Here is a 27,219-nt window from a genome sequence, read left to right as displayed (position 1 = left end):
GGTCCCTGAAGGGGAGATGCCGGAGCTGAGGTGCTGGGGTTTCTGCTGGGGCCGGACCTCGCCACACAGGCGCCGGCAACTTAGCAGGGGGGAAAAGTTTGTGTACCGAGGGGAAAGTGCTTGGGACTACGGAACTTGGGACTGGGTCAGCACCCACGGGCACCGAGTGCAGCAGGTCTGCCTTTTCTGTTGCATGTTTTGTGTTTTTTAGGAACAGAATTTAAAAAAATAATAATAATAATTAAAAAAAAAAAAAGGCAGGTAACGGGCCACGAGGGGCCTGCAGCGCCTGTGAGGGGCGGGGGAGGCGGGGTAAGGGGAGGGGCCTCGCCTCAGGCAGCCACCAGGTTCTGGGGGCGGCTCGCGCGAGCTGATTGGCTCTGCCACGTGAGTGGCATCCGTTTGGGCCAATAGGCGAAGGGAATGAGGGAAGGGCTGGTTGGTCGTGTCGGGAGGGAGCGACATCTGCTTGGGCCGGCCTCCGCAAGGGGCGGTTGGACTCAACCAACGGGCGGGCGGGCGAAGGGGGGGGGTACGGGTGTCGGCGAACACAGAAGGCGGCCACGATGCCGGACCGCGATGGGAGAGAGCGGGGCTCTGGGATCCCCTCTGCCTCCCTCCCTGCCTTCACCCCGCTGCGCTCCCCCCATCGCCTGATCCCCAAAAGTCGCCTCCCCCCTTCTTCCCCCTCCGATGGTTCCTCCCCACCCCCACCAATCACCGCCCGCTCCGGCCACGCGCAGCGCACGGGGGCCTCCCCGTTTCCCCCACGTGACGCCGCGGCGGGCGCTGACGGGACGCGGGGCCGGGGCCCGCCCAACCGCCACCGCCACTTCCCGGCGGGGCGGGAGCAGCCCGCCTGGCAGCGGGGCCCGCCGGCCGGCCGCGCATGCGCAGATTCGCGGCAGCCTTCGTGAGGAGAGGCCGGGCGGCGGCGGCCGGGACCGGGAGCGGGCCGGGGCCGGGGCCGGGGGTGTCGGGGGGGCGGCGGCTGCCGCCGGTTCTCGTCAGGGCCCGGCCGCTGTGGGCGGCCATGCCCGGGAGGAACAAGGCGGCGGGCGGCGGCGGCTGCCCCGAGGTGCCGGGGGGGCAGCAGGCCGCCGAGGCGGGCCGCGACGCCGCAGGCCGCTCGCCTCACGGGGACGAGGAGGAGGAGCGGGGCGCCAACCTCGGCGACCCCGACATCGTCAAATCGCCCAGCGACCCCAAGCAGTACCGGTGAGCGCCGGGACGGGGCTGGGCGGGCTGGAGGCCGGCTCCGCTGCCGGTGAGGGCCCGGTGCGGTTCCCGTGCCCCCCCCCCTCCGGGCAGCTCGGCCCCAGGAGCGCTGATCCCCAGCGGGAGGCGGTTGTCGGGGGGGTCCCGGAGCGGCGCCGAGCTGAAACCCAGGCTAAAACCGGCAGCAGCGGAACTCTTCCCATATAGAGAGGTTCCAGGCTTAATTACAGCTGTGAGCGGGGACCCTGCGCTGCCATTTTGGTGGTGTTCTCGCTCGGTGCTCCCATCAAACCCCCAGGAGCACGGAGAAATGTCCCGGCCCCAAGCAGCTGGGCCTGGGTGAGAGGCTGCTGAGTGCTGCGGCCGGTGTGAGGCAGCCCTTCTCCGAGGGATGCTGTAGGCAGGTTACCCAGCCTCTGCGAGATGTGCTCTTCTAGCTCTACCCTTCATAACACCTCCACTGTCTCCCCAAAGCCCAGCCTGGAGCTGAATTGTGGACTCGCAGTGACATGGGCTGTAGTTCCCTGCTGGCTGCACGGGGGCTGTGCCCATTGGCTCTGGGGAAAAACTTCCTCTGTTCTGGTCCTACTTCCCTGCTCCTTCCTCCCCGTTTCTGCCTGCCTCCCCTGCTGGCATTCTCACTCACGCTGCTTTGCAGGAGGTGTTTTCCTGCGGTTTGTAGCTACAGAGATTGTCAGGTTAGGAAACTTGTGCCTTTGCTGCCTGGAATGGCAGTGTGATGAAGCTTGGGAAGTCCACTGAAAACTGGCAATCTGCTGTGAGGCTCAGGAACCTCCTCCACATGCAGGGAATTGGAGAGCACATTTGCATGCAGCATAGAGTAGACAAATACCGACGTCTCTCAGATATCCTGCTCTCTGTACTTAACAGACGTTTTTCCAGCTGGAAGCCAGGAGTCGCGTCTTTTCAGATTGATTTCTGTGTATGGGAAGCGAGCCTTGCACAGACACAAATGTCTCCCTTAGGAAGACAGCATTGCTAAAAGTAAAGTATACCTTTGTGTTCCGAACCCTCTAAGTAAATTTAAAGATGAGATTTAATGATGTATATACAGTTTCTCTCCTCTGTTCTTGCATTGGTGTTGATGTATGCTGCAGGCCGTTCACAGTTGATTTAATTTCTCTCTGTGAACATGGATCTTAAAACAACTTCTCACTGAATTACCATCTCAAACACACCATTCATAAAAGCAGAGGAATTCTGACAGCCTGCAGAATGTATTCTCAAAAGTGAGTTTGCTGGGGCAGAAGTGATCATAACCAAAATTGCTTCTGTTGATGGAACAGTCTCTCAGAGCTAAGAGTGGGTAGTTAACTGGATTTTTTCCCAAAATTTGTTGTATTTAAGTTCATCTTTATATGGGATTTCATGAGTTTGTATCGCTTGTTTTGTGTAATTTGAAAAATGAAGACATTTCTCTAAGTGTTCACTGTGCATTATTACGTATTTCAGTATTTTCCTAACTGCCTACCACTGATGTAAGAAAGTATCTCAGTGTGAGAACAGCAAGCTATTCCAGCTTACCCAGGATGTATCTTTAAGAATTTGAGTTTTATATGTCACAGATTCTTTGTATCAATGTCTGTACAGTCCTTCTAAAAAGCAATAGGACTACGCTTGCTTCTCTTGCTACATGTGATTGCGTTTTTCTTACTGCATTTTGCATACTAATTGATACTTCTGTATTGATTACACTTGTTTTTTTCCATTGGACTGAAACACGGAAAAAGAAAAGAACACCGCTGTTAGTTGGTGCCTCTGCTCAGCACGGCCCCAACTGTTCCAGGTGCTCCTTCAGTGGAATCTGAGACGCTTTGACAGCAGCATGGTTAAAGTGTTACCGTGCTTTCCGTGCTAACATGTAACACTGACAAGCCTGAAGATGAGTAATGTCAAATTAGTGTTGCCTGCTGCCTTAGTTTAATGGCTGCTTGGGGAAAGGAGAAATAAGAGCCTCTGGTACACCTGGCTGTGCAGCTTTATGGCAGTCCTTGTGGAGGAATAGCACCGTAGTGGTTGTTCTCTGCCTTCTGTGCCTGTACTGACCCAGGGAACTGAGTGCTCTTTGTGGGATGTGGAAGCTGAGGACAGCTACGCATGGAGGTGCAGAAGGTGCTGGGCCTGCTGGAGGACATGCTGTACCTGCGCTGACTTGCACCATCTGGGGCTCTTGCTTGGAGTTCTCCAGAGCCTGAAGCACCCGAGCACGCAGTGCATCTGGTTTGTAGGGCCCTTGCTGTATGCTCAGGAGTGCTGCAGCTGCATAATGAGACGTAGGGTACGAGCACGTTGCTATTCAGACATTCCAAACGTGTGGATGATTGATCTTGTACCCAGACATCTTAGCATGGATCTGGTGCTATCTGTGCCTTCTGCCGTTAATCGCAACATCTCTGCACATTAACACTGCTGTGGGTTAAAGCAACAAGAAAGCAACTGTGCTTTCATGTGGTTGGATCAAATTCATGCTGTTCAGTGTCCTGCGCTACACGTGGTGGGTGTGTTAGTCATTCTGAAACCCTGGGCCAGAGTGGGTGCTGTTACTTCCACATCTGAGGAGCAGTCACAATTCCTGAACTCAACACAACTCTTAAATGTTTGGTCTTCAGCTTTTTTCGTAGACTTGATAGTCTAAGAAGTGTGATGTGTAATCATGATATTCTCTTTACTGCTTTCACCCATATATTTCCTTGTGAAATTCAGCTGATGGTGAAGCGCTCCGTGCAGCAGGTCTGTGGGCTGCAGAGCTGTAGCAAGTGTCTTGCATCTCTGTTCAAGAGTGAAGCTTACACTGACTTCAGATTTTGAAATGAAATACTGATAATAGCACACACTCTTACTGGTGCAAACTTTGAAACTACATAACTATAGCAGTGCATGAAACAGGAAGGGAGAGCTTTTGGGAACCGTGGATTTGGAAATCAAACAGCACACATTTCACTTTTCATTTGCGTATTTACCCTGTAGCTTGATCTGCAAATCTACTTTGAAATTTCTGCTGCTGAGTTAAAACAGTGACCACGCTGTAATGTTCTCATCTGACATAAACTTACTCTGCTGTTCAGATTTCTCTGGGAAGGCGGGATGAGCCCGTGGGTTAGTTTTACACCACCAGGGTTTGTAATGGATTGGATACAACCAGTGTTAGGTTGGATCAGGTATTTTCTCGATCCATAATTCCTTTGTTTCTGCAGCGCAGCAGCTCTCAAAGAGGGTGCTCCACCTCACGTGACAAAGTGTGGCCGTGTCTATTCCTGATCTGGCATGAACTTTCACTGCTGAGAGCTCTGGTCAGGCAAAGTATCAGCACTAACTGTCATCAGCCTGAGGAGCTGTAGAAGGGTGCTGGATAGGGATTTATACATACACGTGTACATACCTAATTTATGTAGGGATGTCCACATGTGGATGTAAACACAGAGCTGTGTCAGTTGACTCCTGATGGCAACCCACCCAAATCACTGTGACTTTTGAAGGCTGGGGAGATTTCTCCTCTCTAACATGTGCCTGCAAATCTGCGGATCCCATCTGATGGAAAGCATTCATAAAATCAAATAAAATTGAGTCTCCAGGGCCTGCTTAGAGGCAAAACCAAAGATCTTAATTCTGTCATGTAATATATGTTCCCAAGAGCCTGCCAAGCATAATAGGGTGCTGAAGTTTGGGTTTGCCTATTCTGAGTACATTAAGCTTTCTCTAACCAGGTGCTAATAGCTCAGATATCTCACAGAGAGAAATAAAAGCCCAATCAATGTCCTTAACTGTATGGGCAGAAGGGCTTCTGCTGCTATCTTGAATTGCTTGCTTCTTTCAGCTGCTAAATATCAGAAGAGTATTTTTGCTTTTCCATTCTGAATCTGCTCACCTTCTTAGCTGCCCTTACTTCATTGGGAAGTCTCAGTTGAAGAAGGGAAATGTGGAAATTTCTGTGCTTCTGAGAATTCGGATTTGGGAAGTGAGTGCATTCATTGCAAACAATTTTTCTTTCAGGTATATCAAACTGCAGAATGGCCTGTGTGCACTTTTGATTTCGGATTTGAATTACTTGGAGGGTGCCCCATCTGCATTGTCTTCGGAAGAAGAAGAAGAGGATGGTGATGAATCTGAAGAGGAAAGTGATGAAGATGATGACGACTCTGGAGCTGAGATCGAAGATGGTAGAGAAGGGTTTGATGATGAGGACTGTGATGAGGGGGATGAGGGTGAGGACAATGATGGAGATAACGAGGATTTCAATGATCCCGATGACAGTGAATTAGAGGAGCTAGCTGAAAAGGAAGAGACAAGAAAGAGAGGCTGTACAGAAAAGCAGGTATGTATTTAAAGCTATAGAGTGAAAAAATATTACATACAGAACCTTCTTGTGCTCTGAAACCTTGTGATTAGGCATTCAGAGTCATTCTTTTTATTATGCCTGTCCTGATTGATTTACATGTCTGTCATTTTCCCAAAGTATTTCTTGAAGCAGCGTTTACTGAGACTGTTGTATTTTCTCAGTCTGCAGCAGCCCTTTGCGTCGCTGTTGGCAGCTTCTCTGATCCCGAAGATCTGCCTGGATTAGCACACTTCCTGGAACATAGTACGTATCTGCCTCTGTTTCATCTTCCCCAGCTGCAGTGCAAAGTTAGGGATATCTAGCTCTGGATGTCTATGGCATTTTTAGTGCCAATTCATATTTCAGCTACCTAGAATTTATTTTTATTAGTTAAATAAATGTGTTTTTATAAAAATACTGATCTAGTCAGGAACTCTTAATGTGGGAGAGGGACTCTCATTCCCTTTGGCAGGCTGTGCCAAATGTACGCTTTTCTGTTAACCACTAAATGTGGGGATGAATGCTGTGAAGTTTCTGACCAGACATATCCATAAAGGCTACTTGTGACCTATTGAGTCCGGTCATACCTAGAAAGGCGCTGTCTATTTGGGCCTTCTGCTAAAGGCAGGTTACTCTATTTATTGGACAGGTTACTCCAATTATTGGTCTTCTGTTAATTGCTAGAGGAGTGTACCTTCAGTTCTTGCATATTTTATTTAATTTTGATGTTGTTCTGAAATGCTTTGTGTTTAAAAAAAAAAAAAAAAAAAAAAAGGTATGTTTTAGCCTGGGTTGTTGCAGATGAGCAGTAGAAATGGCGCTGAAGTACAGAAGATGTAACTTGTGTTTCTTGCTGGGGGATGGTTTGTCTAATCACACCCTCAGGCTGTTTGTTGGCATTGCTGGTTCCAAACCTGAATCTGGCATCTGCTATGGTCTTCTACGTCATGTTCAAAAATGATGTGAGAAGTTAGAATTCAATTTAGCCTTGGATTTGGGCCCTGTCAAAGTCAATCCCTGCAGGGACCGTGTGTTAATGCCTGCTCGGAGCTGCTGTGTCAGCTGGGCTGGGGGGCTCCTTGCTGCAGTGAGGACTAACAAATTCATGTGGTCGTGGTAATTTGGCTGATTTTCATTTCAGTGGTATTTATGGGCAGTTTGAAGTATCCAGATGAGAATGGGTTCGATGCGTTCCTGAAGAAGCACGGGGGCAGTGACAATGCTTCAACTGACTGTGAGCGGACGGTCTTCCAGTTCGATGTGCAGAGGAAGTACTTCAAGGAAGCGCTGGATAGGTAACTGCCCGCAGGTGCTGGTGGTGTGTGCGTGTCCCTGGTGGTCAGTTCTTTATTTTGGGGCTGGCTGCTGCTGAACTTGTACTACAGAGACCCCACAGGGACTTGTACTACAAAAGAGGGTACCAAACACAGGGAAATAAGATTTCCTTGTGGCTATCTGACTGATGTTGTAGTGCCTGCGGTAGCTGCTGTGTGGTTACCTAGGATCCATTTGCAAGTCTTACTGCAAGCTCTTTGTCTTGCCATTCTTAAACTGGTGGCTTTGATGAAGTGAGAAATGTTACCCAGTGCGACAGCTGTTTGGAGGGGAGGTGCCCCCAGAATCCTGATGATTCATCTGTTGAGTATCTGTCCTGAGTTTGGGGTTGGCTTTTGATTATTTTGTTTCCAAGTCTAATCTATCAAGATGGGTGGGAGGGTAGCCTTGAGTGTTGTGGTATGGTGTACGTGCCTCAAAAGGGTACATTTAACCCAATTCTGATTATTCAGTGAAATGTGGATCTTTTGGGGGTGAAGTACTTACCTTGCTCTTTTGTGCTGTGAGGTACGTTAGGACAACGCTGCTCCACCTGTTGGAGTGGTTTCCTTCCATGAGAAGAAATTGTTCATTCATGAGGGCATGTCAGCCAAATATTCCTGATGCTGTGATTTAGCTCAGGAGGAAAGTAAGGCAGACTCCACTGTGAATTCACTTTGATCAAAATATATTTCTCTGATGAAGCCAAGATCTAGTATTTGCACATTTTGCCAAGTATTGCCTTAATCTTACTTTATTAGGCTAAATTCAGTTTTCATTCACAGATTAGTCCAGGCTTTAGGTGTTTGAAAGTGAGAAAGAATCAAAAAATATAATTGCAGTTGGTCACAACAGCTCACTTGGTGTATTGGAAACATAGAAATTAGGAGTTCTGTCAGCTGTGGGATAACATACAAAGAAACTAAGTGGATGTTGCTGGTGATTTCTGCTCATTCAGTCAACTTGGGAATTAAAGAAAGATATTACATTTCAGTGGTCTTTAGTTTAATTGGTTCTGTAGTCATAGAACTCTGTCAGCAATGTATTCCTGCTAACATTTTGCTTCAGCAAGTTCCATGAAACATTGAAAAAGTACAAATAAAATAGAAATAATAGTTTGTCTAGCAGCCTTCTGCTGTCTCCATTCACTGCAGATGTGTCCCTTGCCATTGATCTGCTCTCTAGGGGTATAGGAGAAGAGATGTATCTGCAGGTGTCTGAACATTTATAGTAAATGAAATTGTAATGGATATAAAAACTTATGTTTCTGGTCATAAATCAACATTTCTTTTTATTTGGAGTTAGGAAGAAACTTCCTTGTGGTTATGTTGTTCGTAACGAACAACAGGATTTTTCTGCATTTTCCCTCTGAAGCATCTGATACTGGCCACTGTTAGAGCCACAATCAGACTAGATGGATCACTTGTCTGATCTGGTGTGATTGTTTTTGGAATGTAAATGCCCTCCTCCTGCACAGCAGCCTTGCCCTTTGCTTTTTGATGCTATCAGAGAACTGGCTTTTATCTCTCCTTAAGACAATACACTCCAGAACTGCATAATTTGTAGTGAGGCACGCAACTTTATAAACTAAAAATAATAGATGTTGAGTTTAGTTGTTGTGGTGTTTTGTTGTTTGTTTTACTTTATCTTAAAAAACACTGAGGAAAAGCACATATTTTTCTCTTTCATAGGTGGGCACAATTCTTTATTCATCCGCTAATGATCAGGGATGCAATAGACCGAGAAGTTGAGGCTGTAGATAGTGGTAAGAGTTTCTTCTTCTGTGCGTTTAAATCTTATAAGACCTATTTTGTAGCATTGCTTATTGCTTCCTATTTGGGATTACCTTTCTGAACACTTCAGTCAAGTTCATCTAACTCAACAGAGAAATTAAACTCTTGGATCTCTTCTTAACTTTCATGGGTACCAGTGGCTATTAGAGGAGAAAGACTGAGCATGGTGCCATTACTGATAGAGCTTACTATCTTATTTTTTGTACTGATAATTAATAATTCTAGGTTATTTGGCAGTAACTGGTAGGACAATTACATAAGCATGTGTGTAGTTTTTAATGAACAACATGCCTGTAGCTCCAGCACAGCCCCAGTGCTCCCCCCAATCCTATGTGTTTGTTATTATTAATACAGTAAGTCTGTGTGACTGTACTTGTCTCGTTCTCCTAATGCCTATAATAACTATAAATTTGCTTCACAGAAGGAAGTTGGCACAGAAGTGAGTGGAGTGCTCACTTGATTTTTTTAATACATAATGAATACTTACAGACTGCCTATAAAAGCTCGCTGCTTTAGAATAAAAACCTGTTCCTGGCAGATACACTGACTGGTTCAAATATGGTTTCGAAGCCTTTTTTCTCTCTGATTTAAAAAAAAATGGGCAACTTGATCTTTGCATTTAACTAAGTGTCAGTATAAACAAGGACCTGTCTTGTGATTTAAGGTGTAGTTTCTTCAGCAATTTAAGCTAATTTATGCCTTCACTTGCACTACCTTCATCATGCAGTTTTACTCCTTGGCTTGTACTGACACTGTAGCAGTGAGCTGTCAGGTAACTGTGTCATCTTGAACTGGCTGCAGAATAACCTGACCAAAAGAGTTTACAGCTCTGCTGTGCATGTTTCTTACTACCAGAAGAACATGCAGTTGGAGAGGGTAAATTTTTAATTTTCAGCAGAAAATCCCTTATTTGGATTAGTGTAAACTGCAAAACTTCATTTTTGAAAACTATCTTGCTCAGTTTTCAATTTCTCATTTCATTATTATGCTAGAAGTTACTCCTTGTGTTATGCAGGAGGAACAGATTTGTAATTGATCTCTGGCTTTTTGTGCAGGGCCTGAGTGTAGAATATTGATGGCCTTGTGTTCCCATTAAATTTAACAGATTGAGAACATTCAGACAGGACAGGCTGGGGCTTTATATGCTTTTCCTGTTTATCCCTTTCTTTACTTCTCAGCAATGAACTACATTTTTTTTCTCTTCTCTTTTCTTGGCTTATTTTCATTACTGCTAGCAAGTCTTGTTTCTTATCCTATTTCACTATTTCATCATCCATTAAAACAAAAATATTCCAGGCTGCATCTATGTTTTTTGTTTTTGATTTTGTTTGTTTTCCCCATGGGAACATGACCTCAAATTTTGATTCATGCCACTGCAAAATCTTTAACAGAGTATCAGTTAGCAAGACCCTCCGACGCAAACAGAAAGGAGATGCTGTTTGGGAGTCTTGCCAGGCCTGGACATCCTATGAAGAAATTTTTTTGGGGTAAGTTCTGAATTAAAGTTTTAAGTGGTTAAAAGTCTAAATACTTTATAAGATGCACTAACACGAGCTGTCTTATCACAGCGAGCATTACCCTTTCTCAGAAGTATGAGAGCAATTACTCATTTCACAGCAAAGCCATTGGGAATAAAAGCAGCTGCCTGCTTCTTAAGATATTTTTCATTCTGGTACTGCTTTTTGCTGATGTTGGAGCTGGGTTGCCCTAGGCGTAGAGTCACGTAACTTTCTGCTAATGTAAAGGCAGTGTTCTCTGAGTCATCTTTGTCTTGTTTAAGCTTGTTTTTGCTATTAAAAATCCATGGATAAATAACATATTCCTGGATTTTAGTCTAATGAGGCTTTTCAAAGTAAATAATTCACTGTCAAGGTTGCAGAAGTAGACCTTCAGTCATGTGAGTGAAGGGAAGCTTGTTCTTCCTATGTAGAGCAGTAGAGTCCCTCTGAGAACTCTCTCACTTTCATGATGCTGGTGGGTATATAAATTATAGTGGGATGAGTAATAAAGATGGCCAGCTTTGAAATGTAGATCATTTTTTGAAAGTTGTGTAGTGACATATACGAAACATCATTTTTTCCCCTCCCCTGCTCTGCAAGTTCCATTGGCAAGCTGGTAACAGACAATGAGCTGTGTAGTACACGGTATGTGTGATCTGATAATACAGGAGGACTTTGCCTTCTCTTGTCCTAGAAATACCAGCTGTCCTAGAAACTGGAAAAAAAGTAAATTTTGGTTAACATTCCTCTAACTCCAGATTTCTCAGTACTTTTAATATGCTCACCATGACCAGGAGAGAAGAAATTCTCAGTATGTCTGGTCTTGACTAACCACTTTTAACTTTTACAGGTAATGCAGATACGCTCAAACATGAGCCTAAAATGAATAATATTGATACCTACACCAGGCTGAGGGACTTCTGGCAGCGCCATTACTCTGCTCACTATATGACTTTAGTTGTCCAATCTAAAGGTAACGTCTGTTGTTCCTTATAAACAGGCTCATTGCTGCTCTTGGGGTAGTGCTCTTAGAACTAGTTCAGCTTTAGCCCAAGCCATGCTAGTGGATTATCCTGTCCTGCAGGAGGTATTTAGATGTGGATTTTAGCCTGGTTTCCAAATGAAACAAGACTTCAGCAATTGTGCTCTTTTATTACCATCCTGACACTTCTCGAGAAGTTTTTAACTAAAACTGATGAATAAGTTCCATATAAACTCAGAAGGTAAAACCTTAGTTATATTTAAAAGAGAAATTTGCAGGATTGTAGAGTCAAACCACTGAAAATTACTTTCCTTGCTGGGGCTCATTCAAGAGAGGTTTTGAAATAACAGACTGGGAAAAAACTACGAAGTTTTTTTACTCATAGACTGAAAAATTCTGTGCAAATAGAATTGTGTTTCAGCAGAGAACTTCAGACCTATGGGTTATTTCTGCTGAGACAAAAGGAAAGAAATTGCTTACAAGTTAAGCGGGTAGTGTAGAGTTGTGTTGAAAATAAAGTTGTGTAAGTTCAAGTTAGGTTTGTGCTTAGGGGTTTTGTTGAGAGCCTAAAACTTATTGCAGTTCCCATCCGTGAAAACTGCTTTATATGTACTGGACATAGGATGATTGGATGCATCTAGCAAGTACGGTTGATTTTTCAGATCCCTAAGTCAGTAATTCTTGTTCGCAGTCACACCAGGTACTACCAGAATTTAAATCCTAGTAGTATCAGCCCCACTTTTTGGAATAGTATACAAAAACAGACATAGTGAATATTAAGAAATGACTCAAACCAGTTTAAAGCTTATACTTTGTAACTTTGCAATTTTAATATGTACTGACTTGCAGTCTCTTTAAAATAACTGGTGAGATAAGAGAAAAAAATTGTCTTCAGGAAATTTCAGGAAATTAAATTTATTTTTTATTTCCTCAATAGAAACACTGGATACATTGGAAAAGTGGGTGACAGAAATCTTCTCTGAGATCCCAAATAAGTAAGATTTTTTTGATGCATAGAAGTATTAAAAATTATAAAATTATCTGTGCTTAAAATCACAGGGCTTTTCATTTTTTTAAATCTCTTATAGAATATGTTAAAGAAATTAACATTTGTTTATCCTTATCCATAAAAAAAAATGGCTAATTCTGAAACTTAAAGACTGCTGTTTAATTGTTTTGAGGAAGATTTTGTTTATGCATAGTAATCATTTAACTTGCAAGCTGTGTGGTGCTAACTTGCAGAAGTGTTTGTTTAATTTGTGCTCACTCCTTGATTTTACGATAAATCATTTAAAAGTAGATTATCATTTCATATTTCTTATTTTTGCTTTGTGTCAAAAATAATTAGAAACAAAATAAGATGGTATCTTGAATTTAAATGTTGTCATTAAGGTGGCAACTGATCAGGACTTGATTTTTTTTTTTAATAATTCACCACCATGTGCTATATAAAAAGAGGTTTCTGCAAAACCTTAACTTGGAAATAACTTTATTCTCCCTTTCATTTTCCTTTGTTGCTTGATGTTTATTTCTGTGGTGCATAGAAAATGCTCCTGTAAAAGTCTAATGCTATGCGGAGACAACTGTCTTTCTCACCCCTGTCCTTCTCTTGCTCCTACTGCACAAGACAATCCATCTTGAGTTTCTTACTGCATTTGCTTTCCCAACAGGGAAAGGGAAAGCCAAGCTTTTTCTTGTTACTGCCTTGGAGGGAAGGAGAGGGAGGAGTTGACAGGGTGTCTAAATCTTGGGTAATTGCTCTGTTGTGCTGGCAGAGTGCAAGTGAATGACAGGGTTCCTTCCAGTTTGGCTTGGGTGGATCCTGCATTGCACCCTTTGTTAAGGGCCATTTTCTGCTTGTCCGGTGTACCGCCTCTGTGCTGACGTCTGGTGATTATCTCAGTGTAGCCTTGAGTCTTTGCCAGTAACACCACACTTTAATTTTGCTTTCAAGTGGTTTGCCCAAACCCAGCTTTGGCCATCTGACTCAGCCTTTTGACACACCAGAATTTCACAAGCTTTACAGAGGTAAGTAAAATAGGTCTGTTTGAATATTTTGAATACATACGTTCATATTTCCTCTGTGTTCTGAAAGGATCTATGTGTTTTGTAGAATAATTGTGTGGTTCTGAATAACTTTTAACCATTCTTTCTGCATTATTTAAAATTTCTTTCCTATTTCTAATCATGTATTTATATTCAGTAAATTTATTTCTGTTTAGTTGTTCCAATCAGGAAAGTTCATTCATTGAGTATCACCTGGGCCCTTCCACCACAAGAACAGTATTACAGGTAACGTGATGTTGTATTTTCCTTCTACCATGTTATCTTGTGAATAATTTTACTGGATTTCACAAGAAACCAAAGAATCACATTTATTTGTGTTAGATTACTTTGGTTCGGCTAGGAGAACATCTTTAAAATGAACTGAACTGATGCAAATGCGGTTCTTTTTATAAATTGGTGCACAACTGATTTAACGTCATTCCTCTCTGACTCATATCAGTCATCATGTTCTGAACTCCCACATCCGTAGCTTGTTATCCTAATGCTACCTGAAAATGTAATAATTGTCGTAAAGAAACTGTATTATAGCTGCTCGTACAGTGATTTGAATTCCTCCTTTAAAAAGTATTACCTCTTGGCATTTAATTTTTAAATTTTCTTTTAGAGTGAAGCCTCTTCATTATATTTCCTGGTTGGTGGGACATGAAGGCAAAGGAAGTGTTCTTTCCTTTCTCAGGAAAAAGTATGTATTTTTAAGCTTAGTAATTAAATGCTTTGGTATGATTAAAATAAAGGCAAACTATTTCTCACAGATCCTTCTTCTTTTTTTTTTTTAATATATAAAGGTGGGTCAAGTCTGCCTTTTTCTGTGAGCATTTTGTAGTGATATTCTTTAAATTGATGATAGTCCCAAGTGAGAAATAAGTGGTTTCTGGTTTGTGGTCTGTGGATCAGTAGCATCTGTGACTGATTTTTAAGAGATGTCCCAAAGGTAACTCAGCTTTTTCTTAAATTAAATTAAAAAAATGTTTTTTCTTAAATTCTGTATCCTGAGGTTCACATCTTTATCCTGAAAAACTTTGTGTGACCTGGTAACAAATTGGAAGCCACTGAAGTAAAGCTATGATATGCTAATTGTAACTAAGCTTAGATAAAGCTGAAATGAGTAATTAATAAGTGTCTTTAATTCTTCCACAGATTTTGGGCTCTTGCATTATATGGAGGAAATGGTGAGACAGGATTTGAGCAGAACTCTACCTACTCCATCTTCAGCATTTCCATAACTTTGACTGATGAAGGTTACAAGCACTTCTATGAGGTATGTTTTTGTAACTGTGACTTGATTTGGCACTGTTTTCCTAATGTCTGGAAAGAATAATCTGTTCCTTTCTGTTTGCAGGTGGCTCATGTTGTGTTTCAGTATGTGAAGATGCTGCAGCAAAGAGGGCCAGATAAAAGGCAAGTGGTTTGCCACTGCATCAGCTATTGGCAAGACCATTCCTCTCCATTAGCCTTTTATTTGTAGCATTTATGTGTTTTGGTGGGTTACTAGAGTAGAGCTGGTTGGTCAGTAGTAAAGCTTGTCAGTACAAAAGTTAGTCAGTAGAAAAGCTGTGTGGGAAACGTTACAAGTATTTAAGTTTACAAATGAAGTTATTAAATGTTCATGGTTGTTTCCTTGTGTTTTTAGTTTGGTTTATTGTGATCAATTCCTAATTTTAATAAGGTGAACTAGTTGTAGATGTAGGGTGTGGTTTTGCATTGATTTAAATAAATTTTGTTGAAAATCTGTGGAAGTCCGTGGTGCTCTGATGTTAGCCTTTATATTAATTTGGTATCAGTATCTGACTCCTTGTAGTTAAGTCTCTGCCTGTTCGGAAAATAGCAGAACTTATTGCTAGTTGTGAAATGTCCTTTTGGAGGTAAAGGAAGTATGTGTAAGATTGCTTCTAAGTCTAGTGCCAGAATGAATCACTGCAGAGAAACTCACCCTTGATTCCTTTCCTAGATGACTGTTTTTTTCAGTTTCTCAATAATGCTATGAAGTAGTGGAAGAAATCTACTTATTCTCTCCTCCCTCATTTACAGAATATGGGAAGAAATCCAGAAGATCGAAGCTAATGAATTTCACTATCAGGAACAGGTATTCATCCACTGTTTTCTGTTGGCATATAGGTAAAGCATAAACAGGATATTTTTTCATTTAAATTTTGAACTATGTTTTCAAAGTTCTGTATGACTAGAAACGGATTATGCACTTAAAATAATGAGGTTGTTTTTCTGAAAGAATTGTCCTCAACAAATTGGGTTTTGTTTTTTGGTTTTTGTTTTTTTTTTGGTCATCTACGTAGGCACTCTTCAACTTCCAGTAATCAGACCCTTTTGTATGAGGTTCTGTGCCCATTAATAGAGCTCTGCCAACTGTCTGGTGCTTTTCTGTATTTTTTCTGTAATTTCTGTTGCTATTAAGCTGTTTTTGCACTGCTGATTTCCAGGAACAGAAAAGCAGTGTTGTATGAAAGGTGTGGCTAGTGACCTGGCCTCACAAGGGCTAAGATGCTAATGATCCCCTTGTCTGCTCTTAGAACAATACACAGATAAATTCGGTTTTGTGTTAAGGCTTGCTTGGCTTATTAATATAATAGTTATTAAAAATCTTAGCTGTTTCTATTAAAGATAGAAAATGAAAAAGCAAGGAATACAAATTCTACCAAGGTAACTTCATTTTTTTCAATGTTGCTAAAACTTTTGGGAAGACAAGTCCATATATTCTATATATGGCTTGAAAACATCACTGAATTTTCTTGGTTTCTTTAAAGTACACAGATGCAGGAAGGACAAAAAAAAATAGGAAATATTGGAAGGAAATATCGGAAGAGTTTCTTTTCTTTCTAGATACTCCAAGTCCTTTCAGACACTTTTAAGATCTGCCAGTCTGCACTGAGCATCAGGATGTTAGAAACATCGTTTTTAGCAAATCCTTCCATCTGTAACTCTGCCTTCAAAATAGCATATGGAGGATATTGAGTGTCTTGAGTGGCCTTTGAGTAACAGAGGAAAGTGGTATTTGCAAGTGATACAGACAGCAGGGACCACTGCCAATAACCCTAAGTAATACATAACAGAGTAGAGGATTTTTCTGCTAGGAACAAGTTTCCACCACTTGCCAAGTGCATTTTTTAAATGTGGTGTTTTGTTTTGTTTTTCATTGCAATACAGCTTTTATGAATTTGTTAACAAAATGGAATTATTAAAAAATTAGAACTGCCTGTCTTCTAGCAAAAGCTTTCCCCAGCACAGTAGTTTAGATAAATAGGCATGAGTAGAAAGGTATTTTAAAAGCTCATTTTGTCATCAACAGAAAAAACATTCTGCAGATGTTCAAAATGCACAATTCAACAATTCAAATGGTTTCTTTTTTTTTTTTTGTCTGACTGATCAAGCTCTGCTTAAAACAGAAAATTGGTATTTTAGTTTTCTGATTATGTGAAAAAAAGCTTTTTGTTTGTTTTTAGACAGATCCAGTTGACTATGTGGAAAACCTCTGTGAGAACATGCAGTTGTTTCAGAAGGAGGATTTCTTGACAGGAGACCAGCTTCTGTTTGAATACAAGCCTGAGGTAAATGTTCTTTAAACTCTGATTACATGTTTTGATGTAGGGAAAATACAGGCATACTGTATAATATAGGCACATATAAGCATGCAATTAGGCATATTGGTGGCACAGGTTTTGTACTAATTGAATCACTTTTTATATTCAGAAAGCACATCTCTTCTTTTTTTTTTTTTTTTTGTAAGTTTATGATGTCTATATGCTGGGTCAGGCAGAGCCACAGTTGCATTTGAACTGAAGTGTTGTCTTGAACTTGCAGATCATTGCTGATGCCCTTAACCAGCTCAGTCCTCAGAGAGCCAACCTCGTTTTGCTGTCTGCTGCCAATGAGGGCCAATGTCATCTAAAGGAGAGGTGGTTTGGAACACAGTACAGCGTGGAAGGTAAAACAGCAACAGAAACATAAAGAATGTGTGATGTATGCATTAGAGCTATTAAAAGGGTAACAACACAAAATGCAACCACATGGAAGCAGGGAAATGAATCCTCAGTGCTAACTTGACTTCATCATCAGTCAAGTACTCTGTCCTCCTGTAATTGTTCTTTGTTTAGTGTCAGTTGATTCCTGCTCCCTGGTTTACAGTTGTAAGGAGGCAGGGATCCCAGTGAACCCTTCACTTGGCTGCAATTCAAGTCCTGAACAGGGAAATGAACACACACAATGAAGGACAGGGTGGCTTGGCAGCTGGGTTACTAATGTGGGCAGGCCTGATTTAATTGTGAGTAGGACTGCTTCAGTCCTACTCCAAGGGAGCTGTTAGGAACAGATTTAGAAAAAGTTGTGATGAACCAGGTGACATGAAGAAACTCTTACAATACTGCAAATGGTCATAGAGACAAACTAAAAGATGAGATGATTTGTCTAGGAAATAGGAAAGCATTAGCCTTCCTGCTGAACTAAATGCATTTCATATTTTTAATAGATATTGACAAGTACTGGAGTGATCTATGGGCCAGTGACTTTGAATTAAATCAGGATTTACACCTTCCAGAAGAAAACAAATACATAGGTAAGGCACCTGAGCATGAATTAAATCTTCCCCTAGTAATTTGTTTGAGTTTAACGTGGTTTAGAAACAATCTTTATTTCCATCTAAGCATCAAAATGACTTTGAAAATTAAAATATCTGGGAGCTGTGTTCACTTGAATTTCATTTAATGCTCTCTTATGTATAAATTTGGGAACTGACTTTTTCTAGTACGTAAACTTGCATATCATACAGCTCTAACAGATCCCACAGAACCTGTGGACTGTGAGAGTTAACACAGAACTGTGGATGCATAAATAGAGGAATTTTATTTGCTTAATCCTTCTCATTTTGAAAGTATGTAAATAGCATCTGGCTTTGTTGCCAAAAAACAAATAAAATACAAACCCATAATTTACAGCCTATATAGAACATTACCATTTCTGCCTAGCCAGTATTCTGGTGTGAAAACTGAAAAATGTTTTTCATTTGGTGTTCATGTGGTCATTCATTTTCAGTGCTGTGAAACTCTAAATGTTCTTTGGGCCCAGGGAAACATATGCGGTCATGTATAATGTAACAAACTGGGAGGGGAAAAATGTATTTTGCTGATAAATTTGCAGGCTTTTATTTATATAGCCTGGCTGTGTCTGTGAAGCCCTCTAACTTCTAGTTTTGGTTTGTTTTTTCTTTTTGTTAGCCACTGACTTCGCTTTGAAAGTTGCTGATTGCCCTGAGACAGAATATCCAGTCAAAACACTAAGCACACAACAAGGCTGTCTCTGGTACAGGAAGGATGATAAATTCAAAATCCCTAAAGGTAAATGAATGCCTTCTTTAAGAACAGGAAGTCCCTATTTTTACCAGCTGGAATTTATTTCAAGGAAAATAACTCACAATAGTCTTCACCATTTATACTGAAGTGTTTACTACCAGCTCTTCCATGGTCCTTTTGATATATTTATTAGCTACGATAAAAGAGAAGCAGGTAAACTACCTTGCAATAAAGAAACCCTGCTGATTACTCAGATTAAAAGGTGGAATCACTGAAAAATACTGGTTTCTTCTACTGTCTGTGGACAGAATTTGGCATATAGAATATGTTACTGAGACTGGGGCTTGAGAGGAACTTGAACATCGTAGAAAAAAGCTGTAGTTTCTTCTACAGAAAGAGAAAGCTACAGCCTGCCTTTGAGACAAATGTGGAAAATATTTTGCTTTTTTCAAGCAAATTTTTAAGCAGAATGTCATTATTTTTAGAGTCTGTTAAATGTATATTTTGTGGAATTTTCTTAGAGTTGTTTTGATTTTTATTGGCCACACCATGTGAGTTAGTTTTCTACCAAGTGCAGCTTTATGTTTGTTATTATTTGGTATTTTTAAGGAAAGCTTTTGAAGTGGAAAAGAGAAGGCATTTGATGATGACTTAATAAAAGAAAAATATGTTCTTATAGCTCAATGACCATTTTCATCAGGCTTGAATTGTGACCAAAGAATAACCTGATGGATATATATCACTTTGGAAAGCTGTCCCTTGTTATACAATTGCTCATGTAAGTCTCATTTTTCCCCACCAGGTTATGTTCGTTTCCATCTGATCTCGCCGTTGATACAGCAGTCTGCAGAGAAGTAAGGATTACATTATTTGTGCATAGCTTGCAGTATAACTATAGGCCCATACATAGTGAAGAATCATGAAAAGAGACTAATTTTAAACTGGAACAGAAAATTCCAGTTCCTTTTCTCACCTTCTTGCACTTTCCTTCTAGTTTTTTTCTGCAGTTTGGCAAGAGTGGTTTTGCAGCAGGCTGTTGGTTACTGTAGCAGAGAGGTGTGTTTGAGATGTGGTGTGTTATTCCCCAGTACAACTGGAAAAAATAATGTAACAGCAGCAGGGTGCATGCCAGAAGGAAGTGTTTAGAGAACGAATTGGTCCTGAAAACTGCACAGTCACGTCTAAACTAGTGACCTGGCAGCGTGTAGGAGCAGGTGAAGGGACTCACGGCAGCATTTAGAACCCTTTGGTCCACAAACCTCAGGGTTATAGCTCTGCCCATGCTATGCTTTTGCTGATCTTAGACTAGCATTGCTATTTGTAACAAATTTCACAGCAGTTTTATCCTAAGCCGCGTGAGACCTGCAGGAAGAATGTTTCAGGAATATCTGTATGAATCTGGTTTCATCAGGGCTTTATTAGTTTGAACTTTGAATTGGAATCCAGGCAGTAACAAAAATCTGAAAGAGGACAGGACAGCAATTTGCACATTGCAGTCCAATTCACTGTAACTTATTTATTTATTCATTTACATCTTGGTAGACAATGATCTCATTACTCAAGTCTTAAGCATAGCAGAAGCTTTTTCAGAAAAAAAAACAGAGACTGGCTATCCTCCATTCCTTTACACAAAAGTGTGTCCTCTGTTCCTTTACACAAAGTGTAAAAATCTATATTTTTTTTTTGTGATTATTCAACATTTCAAGCATTGGCACATTACAATGTGTCAGTGTGTCTACTTTGAAGAAATCTAAAATCATGTGAAGCTGGAATTTTATTCATTGTAAAGAATAGTTGAATGTCAAAATAATTTTTAGTAGCGTCATGTGCATTCTGGATGAAGGGAAATTTGCATTTTGTATTTCCAGATTTGTTGAAAATTGGTTTTGAATCTCCTTTTACTTAAGTATTCATTTCTGTTAGAGAATTTCTTTTGTGTACAACCAAACTTGTTGGCCTTGATTTTTTTTCCTCCTTTTATTCTTTCATTTTTTCTTTTTTTTTCTTTTTTTAATCCTCTGCTCTTTTCTCCCCACAGCATAGTATTGTTTGATACGTTTGTAAACATCCTTTCCCACAATCTTGGTGAACCAGCTTATGAAGCAGACGTCGCCCAGTTGGAATACAAGCTGGTAGCTGGAGAGCATGGCTTAATCATTCGAGTGAAAGGATTCAATCATAAACTACCTGTAAGTACTGCTGATCTTCTAAACACTTTTATGGATGCTTCTTTTCTGCATATGTGCTTTTTCTCCTTGCAGCTGGAGCTTGGCTGGGTAGACCTTAGAATGTTTAGATGGGGCATCTTAAATGGGAAACTTGTTTCCCTGTTCAAATACATGAAATGGCAGCAAATGCTCTTTCATGGCTTACATATATTTTATTCACTTACAGAAGCTCAAATTACTTACTTTTGCCTGGCTTAAGAGAAATCTTCCTTTAAGTAATAACTGGATCTCCATTTAGACTATAATAGCTTTTCTGTTAAAAAGAGAGATGAGTCTCCCATATTCTTTTAGAGTTAGAGCCTTGCTGTCAACAAGCTAAGGCTATTTGCATGCTGTCTGGAGAAATGTCTGAAAATAGCTTTGTTTACAATTTCATTTTGGAGATACAGATTCTGAACACGCTTATTTTGGATGCCATTTTTCTTTGTTGGGTTGTTAGGACTTTACAAGGATTGGGGGATCCCTGATCCCATTCTGTGAACGCTGGCCATGTAACACCTGGTAAGCACAAATGGAGAGAACATACAGATGGAAGAGCAGAGAACCACCAAGCTTCCTTAGGCTTCCATTGCAGGGCTTGAGTGGAGCTTTAACAGGACTGTCCATCATCTCTCAGACCTGTTAATATGAGATATAAAAGAAAAACACAGAGATGTAAATAGCATGCTCCAAATATCCTTTTTAATCACAAATGTCACTCTGTTCTGATCTCATTGTGCTGGCCAGTGATAAAAAGAAAAACTAGAACATCAAATCAGTAGTGTTGGAGTCAAAGGCTAGGTTTGTTTCAGTAGAATGTGGAAGCTCCTCTTGGTTTGTAATACTGAGCTTACTTCATTCACTGACTAAAAATGCTATCCTGTGGAAACTGTAATTTGGTGTATAATTATTTAGTGAAAAGCATCTAGCAGAACTGAGGAATGTGCTTTAGTAACAGTGGCTTTTGTGTTGATCAATGTTTTTTTTTTAATTATTATATAGAAATAAGTTTAAATCTGTCATTTCAGAAAAATGACTTTAAACTGTTTTCTTTACAGCTTCTATTTCAGCTCATCATTGATTACTTGTCTGACTTCAGCTTTACTCCAGCAGTTTTTGAAATGATAACGGAGCAGTTGAAGAAAACATACTTCAACATCCTCATCAAACCCGAGACTCTAGCCAAGTGAGTTCTGGGGGAGGGCAAGAGGTGGCTGTACAGTAACTGTTCACAGTAAGTGTGGGGTTGAGTGGATGAGCTCAGAAATCGCTGCTCTGAGCTCCTGGAGATTTGTTCCAGGGTTAGCGGTCAGACTGGACGCCCAGGTAGCTGCCGTTCTGGAGCCACCTGCAGCCAACAGCAGCAGGTGCTGAGGCAGGGCAGGGTGAGCCCATGGCAGTGCACCTGGGTGCCATCCCCCTGTCTCCTGTACATTCCTGGGTCAGAAATGGGATCTCCTGCATTAAGCAGCTGTTGATGGCTTGTGGTTTTGTTTTCCTTTCTTGCATTGCAGGGATGTGCGTCTGCTGATCCTAGAACACAGCAGGTGGTCCATGATAGACAAGTACCAAACGCTGATGAATGGCCTTTCCATTGAGTCCCTCTCCTCCTTTGTCAAGGCTTTCAAATCACAGCTCTTTGTGGAGGGTCTCGTACAAGGAAACTTCACGAGCAGAGTAAGTACAGCTTCAGGAGCTGAGCTGCACTGGAACTTGTTCTGAAAATGGACTTAAACACAGCTGCAACAGCTCCTAATGCTCACCAGCAAGCTGACTGCCTCTTCTGTACCAACAAACCAGAGGCTTGCTGGTGCAGGGCAGCTTCATCTCCAAAAACTCAGGAATGCTCATGCATATGACTCTCTGAGGGGTCTTCATAGCTGCCCACTTATTTATTTATTTTATTTTATTTTCAGGAATTTGATTTAAGGGGAAAATGTGATAGAAATATGCCCTGCAGCCTTTTCCCCCCATTGCCACCATTCTGTATAGTTTGATGTAGTACTGATATTGATAAATATTGTTATTGATTTATTTGATATTGAGAAATGTCCATGGTGGAGCTGATGTCCGTGTAAGCTCCTTTTGCACTCCTGTGCACCCCTGTAGGTCCTGGTCAGTTTTACTGTGTCTCTTCCTTGATCCTTCCCGGAGCTCCAGCTCTGGTCCCAGAGAGGGGCCCTTTGTGTGCACCCTTTACTGTGGCATTGGCTGTTGCTGTTCCTCAGGCTTCTGCATTCTCCTTGCAGAGAAGTTTTTTAAAAACAAAAACCTGACCAAAGACTCTTTTCTATTTTGTTTGTGGCTGTGAAATGGGGCTAATAATTCTCTTATGAATAAAAATTGTATTTTCTCTCCTAGGAAGCAAAGGATTTTCTGAATTACGTTGTTCAGTGAGTATCTGACTCCTGCACCATGCATGTGGTAACTGTAACTGAAGTCAGGATTCTTTTCTGGAGAACGGGGTTGGGGTGGGAGCAGTGCAGACGTTCCTTTCTCCCTCCCAGGGTACAGCGCTGCTGGCAGTTCAGGAGGTGACCGTTGCTCACGGCATTTTAAGCAGGACGTTGTTCTGGTGTGGGGATGGGGAAAGCAGTATCAGTGTGAGAGTGTAAATGTCTGGGTGTTGGGCTGGTTTTGGCTGAGACGTGAGCAGGCGTCTGACACTTTGCTCTTTGTGCTCCCTTCAGAAAGCTTCAGTTCGCTCCTCTGGCCCACCCCTGCCCTGTGCAGTTCCGGGTGGTGGATCTGCCAAATACACACCTGCTCTGCAAGGTGAAAACTCTCAACAAAGGGGATGCCAACTCGGAAGTGACGGTGTATTACCAGGTACGTGTCAGCTTTGTGTGTCCCTCTGGTACCTGCTGGTGCTGTAGTGTTACGTAGGTCTCAGCTGAGAGAGGTTTCTGGACAACGATGTTACAGAGTGCACCAAAACCCTGCATGAACACAACACAACCCTTGGCCCTCCTGGCTAAACCAGGTGTGCTCTCACTGCATGTGGCACTTCCTGAAGGCAGCACCTTCCACTTGTGGCCTTGTTCTTGTAGCCTGGCGTTGTGCTGTGGTTATTTCCTGGTGTCCCTACACTGAGCTCATGGTCCTGGGGTGAAACCCCCCACCTCGGTCCTGCAGGCAGTACTGGGCCCCCTCAGAGACCAAGCATTTTTCGGTTGTCCCTGCTGTGAGATGTGTTTAATGCTTTAGTGCAGCTGATGTACGTCACACTTGTCACCTTGAGCTGGGCTGCAGCTTTTAACTCCATGAAATCATCCGAAATTCTTCCTTTTCTTTGTAGTCAGGTGCCAGGAGCCTAAGGGAGTACACCCTTATGGAGCTGCTTGTGGTAAGTTAGCCGTCATGGCTCACAACCCGTGACATTTCTGTACCTGCAAATGGTGCTTAGAGCTGAGATAAGGCCTGGGGGCTCAATGGTATGAAGGGGGGAGCGTGTGCCCGCTGCTCATTCTCATCAGACTTCTGAGCATTTGGGACAGGATACCCAAACGGCTGCTGGGGAGGGCAGCTTGGAGCAGTTTTCTTTACTGACCCAAAGACTGAGACCCTTCTTCATTCAGCGGGTGTAGCTGGAAAGGCAGCAGTGCAGTTTTTTCCTGTGTTGGGATTTGTGTTTCTTGGTTGAGCCTGAGGGGCAGCTGCAGAGGAGCATCACCCCTGCCATGACACATCTGCTTTGTTTCAGATGCACATGGAGGAGCCCTGCTTCGACTTCCTGAGAACCAAGCAGACCCTTGGGTGAGTTCAGCTCTATGCTTTTGATGTTCCCCAGTGTTGTTATCTGGAAGCCCTGGAATTAACCCTTGCAGTGGTTAATTCCTGCCTTGTTGCAATGGGAACAGAAACGTGTAACCCATTAAAGCCACAGGCACCCATTGACACCAGCTGCAGCTGAGTTGCTCTGGAGTCCCATAACAATTGGTGTCTGCCACTGGTGTGTTAACCTGGAATTACTCAGCACAAAGTTGTTCCTTCCCCTCCTAAACCAGCTCGCTGTTCCCCAGGGCTGCTGCCATAGCAGCTCTGCGGTGGCAGGACTCCCTCAGAGGCACCTGGCCGCCCCGCGTAACTGGAGCAGGGGAACAGGCCTTTCACAGCCTTATTGTTGTGTGTGGTAATTCCTGCAAATGAGTTCAGAAGCAGTTACTCCGTCAAGCTTAAAAGGGTTTCCCAAAAAATGAGAAGACACAGAAGTGTATTGATGCAGGAAATAATGGGAATAAGACTGTTAAGAATTTGTATGAGATTGTTGGTGTAGTACCAACACTGTTTTAACTTATCCCATATCCTGTAAATGAAAATTTAATTGTTCCTGTGGAATGACTTTTTAATTTATTTATTTTTTTTAGCTATCACGTGTACCCCACCTGCAGGAATACTTCTGGGATCCTTGGCTTCTCAGTCACAGTAGCAACCCAGGCAACTAAATACAAGTAAGTGTGTAACTGTGGCTGCTGTAGACTAAGAAAGGCTTCACTGCAGGGCACTTACAGCAAGTGGCTTTAGGAAGTGGTGCTGAAGGAGGAGGTCAGCAGCCCTTGTGTGAAGGCTGTGATATCTGGGCCTCATTTGTCTCGTGAGGTATCAAACTACGTGTGACCATGTCTACATGTATTTTGTGGTGTATTTATACAGCAGCCAGCTGAGAGATTTCATTTAACCGTCTATTTGTTCTACTGGAGCCAATGACAGCTGACTTCAGTTGGCTTTTGCTTGCACTTTTGAGCGCACCCACTCCCATTCAGAGTTTGTGGCATTAACGTTCAGCTGCTTCAGGCCACCAACTTCTGCTCTATTCATGTGCAAGGCTGAGGGCGGCAGCTGGGGCCTGACAGCACCCTGCAGCGCGTGCTGCTGCTGGGCATGCTGCAGGCCCTGCACCACGCAGCTCTTCCTCATGTGGCTTGGTTATATCACATCTCTGGGTTTGAACAGGACTCAGTATAGATAAAAATCAGAGCACTATTTTTATTCCTCAGTATGGGGGAAAACAGAAATGGTGGTGTTCATAGATGTGGGAGCTTTGTTTGTCCTGCTGCAAACATTCCCTTGGTTGAGGACTGTTCTGCTACCTTATCTCTCAGTATTTTTGTTGTGTTTTTTCTCTGCCTGAGCTGATTTAATTTTTTAACTCTCATTTAGTTCTGAATTAGTTGACAAGAAGATAGAGGAGTTCCTTTCTTGCTTTGAGGAGAAAATCAAGCATTTAACTGAAGAAGCTTTTAGCACCCAGGTAAAAGTCGATCATGAGAAGTTTTTTCCTTTAACTGCTGACACCTAAAACTGAAGGCTTCGGTTACACTGAGCCAATATTTTTCTGAGGTCCTAAACAAAAGGACTGACCTTTAGGTCCTGGCTCTTGCTGCATGCAATGCTCATTCTCTAAATAGTTGCCCCTGGACATTTCCAGAGAATTTTGAGAACAACGAACTGTCTTGTGCATGTCATTTGGGTTTTTCTTTAACTTCAGTGAAAGGTGGCTGATAGATGTAAATTGAAGTTGTTGAAACCTGTCAAACCTTTTTTTTTTTTTCCCTAAATATAGGTTACAGCTTTGATAAAGCTTAAAGAATGTGAAGATTCCCACCTTGGAGAAGAAGTCGACAGGAACTGGAATGAAGTTGTGACCCAGCAGTATCTCTTTGACAGGCTTGCCCGTGAGGTAGGGAGTTGCTCATTGTTGTCAAGCGCTGCCAAACTGAACGCTTGCATGAAGCTTTTTGCAGCAGTGTTAAATACAAAGCACAAGTAGCTGGTTTTATGCTATTAGAAACATAATGAAGTAGAAATATGCTATTTTTAAAAGGTCTAACAGAATAGCTGTTGTAGAGAAACCATTTTTATGTTTAAAATGACGTGAATTGTCACTGTGCTATTTAAAACCTCTGCGTTTCAGATTGAAGCTCTGAAGTCTGTTACAAAATCAGACCTGGTCACTTGGTTTCAAGCTCACAGAAGCAATAACAAGAAAGTGCTCAGTGTACATGTGAGTATTTCTCGTTAGCTCTTTGTTACCATCTTATGACATGCCAGGCTTTGATAACCTCAGAGGGGTTATCCCAGTAAGGGATGGCAGAAGTCACCTTGTCTAACCTTTCCTCTGGTTGTTAGCCACACTACTGGCTTTATATTTCCTACCTGTCTAACTAATACTGTCCTGTAGATTGCATTGAAGTATCTGCATTTAATTTTCAGGGCAGATGACCACTGAACGATACCCATATTACAGCATCTTAGAGCCAAATTGTTTTATGTTAACTTTTTTTCCAGGTGGTTGGCTTTGGAAAGCACGAAGGGGATGCAGAGGTTACAGCTGTCTCAGAAGTACAGAATTCTTCATCTGGTGAAATACCTCATCTTACTTTCTTGCCCCCATCTTCCCTGATGACTAATGTTACTTCCATCAAGGACATCAAAGCTTATACATCAACTCTCAACGTTCTCCCTTACCATAAGATCTTAAAATAAAAATGACATTGTGCCCTGCA

General features: G+C 42.0%; 1 protein-coding gene across 1 annotated transcript; it reads left to right on the top strand.

Moving 5' to 3' along the window:
* Nucleotides 1-886: 886 nt before the first annotated feature.
* Nucleotides 887-27,219, top strand: NRDC (nardilysin convertase). Its single transcript, XM_084527832.1, has 31 exons — nucleotides 887-1,218; nucleotides 5,230-5,551; nucleotides 5,737-5,818; nucleotides 6,696-6,849; nucleotides 8,560-8,633; nucleotides 10,053-10,148; nucleotides 11,011-11,133; nucleotides 12,080-12,137; nucleotides 13,097-13,170; nucleotides 13,365-13,434; nucleotides 13,814-13,891; nucleotides 14,347-14,467; nucleotides 14,549-14,607; nucleotides 15,238-15,292; nucleotides 16,665-16,769; nucleotides 17,023-17,146; nucleotides 17,687-17,773; nucleotides 18,432-18,551; nucleotides 19,309-19,360; nucleotides 20,545-20,695; nucleotides 21,772-21,899; nucleotides 22,228-22,390; nucleotides 23,075-23,106; nucleotides 23,404-23,542; nucleotides 24,012-24,059; nucleotides 24,417-24,469; nucleotides 25,081-25,164; nucleotides 25,874-25,964; nucleotides 26,277-26,393; nucleotides 26,628-26,717; nucleotides 27,002-27,219. The coding sequence occupies exons 1-31, from the start codon at nucleotides 890-892 to the stop codon at nucleotides 27,197-27,199; spliced, it is 3,477 nt and encodes a 1,158-aa protein (XP_084383958.1). The 5' UTR covers nucleotides 887-889; the 3' UTR covers nucleotides 27,200-27,219.

This window comes from Aythya ferina, assembly GCF_964211825.1.
Source record: "Aythya ferina genome assembly, chromosome: 8".
Taxonomy (NCBI): domain Eukaryota; kingdom Metazoa; phylum Chordata; class Aves; order Anseriformes; family Anatidae; genus Aythya; species Aythya ferina.
Note: the sequence above shows the minus strand (reverse complement) of the source record. Positions and strands in the feature narration are given on the sequence as shown.

Coding starts and splice junctions, on each gene's coding strand:
- NRDC (XM_084527832.1), top strand. CDS start 890: ATGCGCAGATTCGCGGCAGCCTTCGTGAGGAGAGGCCGGGCGGCGGCG. Junction 13,171..13,364: donor ATTTCACAAGCTTTACAGAG/GTAAGTAAAATA, acceptor ATTTCTGTTTAG/TTGTTCCAATCAGGAAAGTT. Junction 24,060..24,416: donor CCCTTATGGAGCTGCTTGTG/GTAAGTTAGCCG, acceptor GCTTTGTTTCAG/ATGCACATGGAGGAGCCCTG.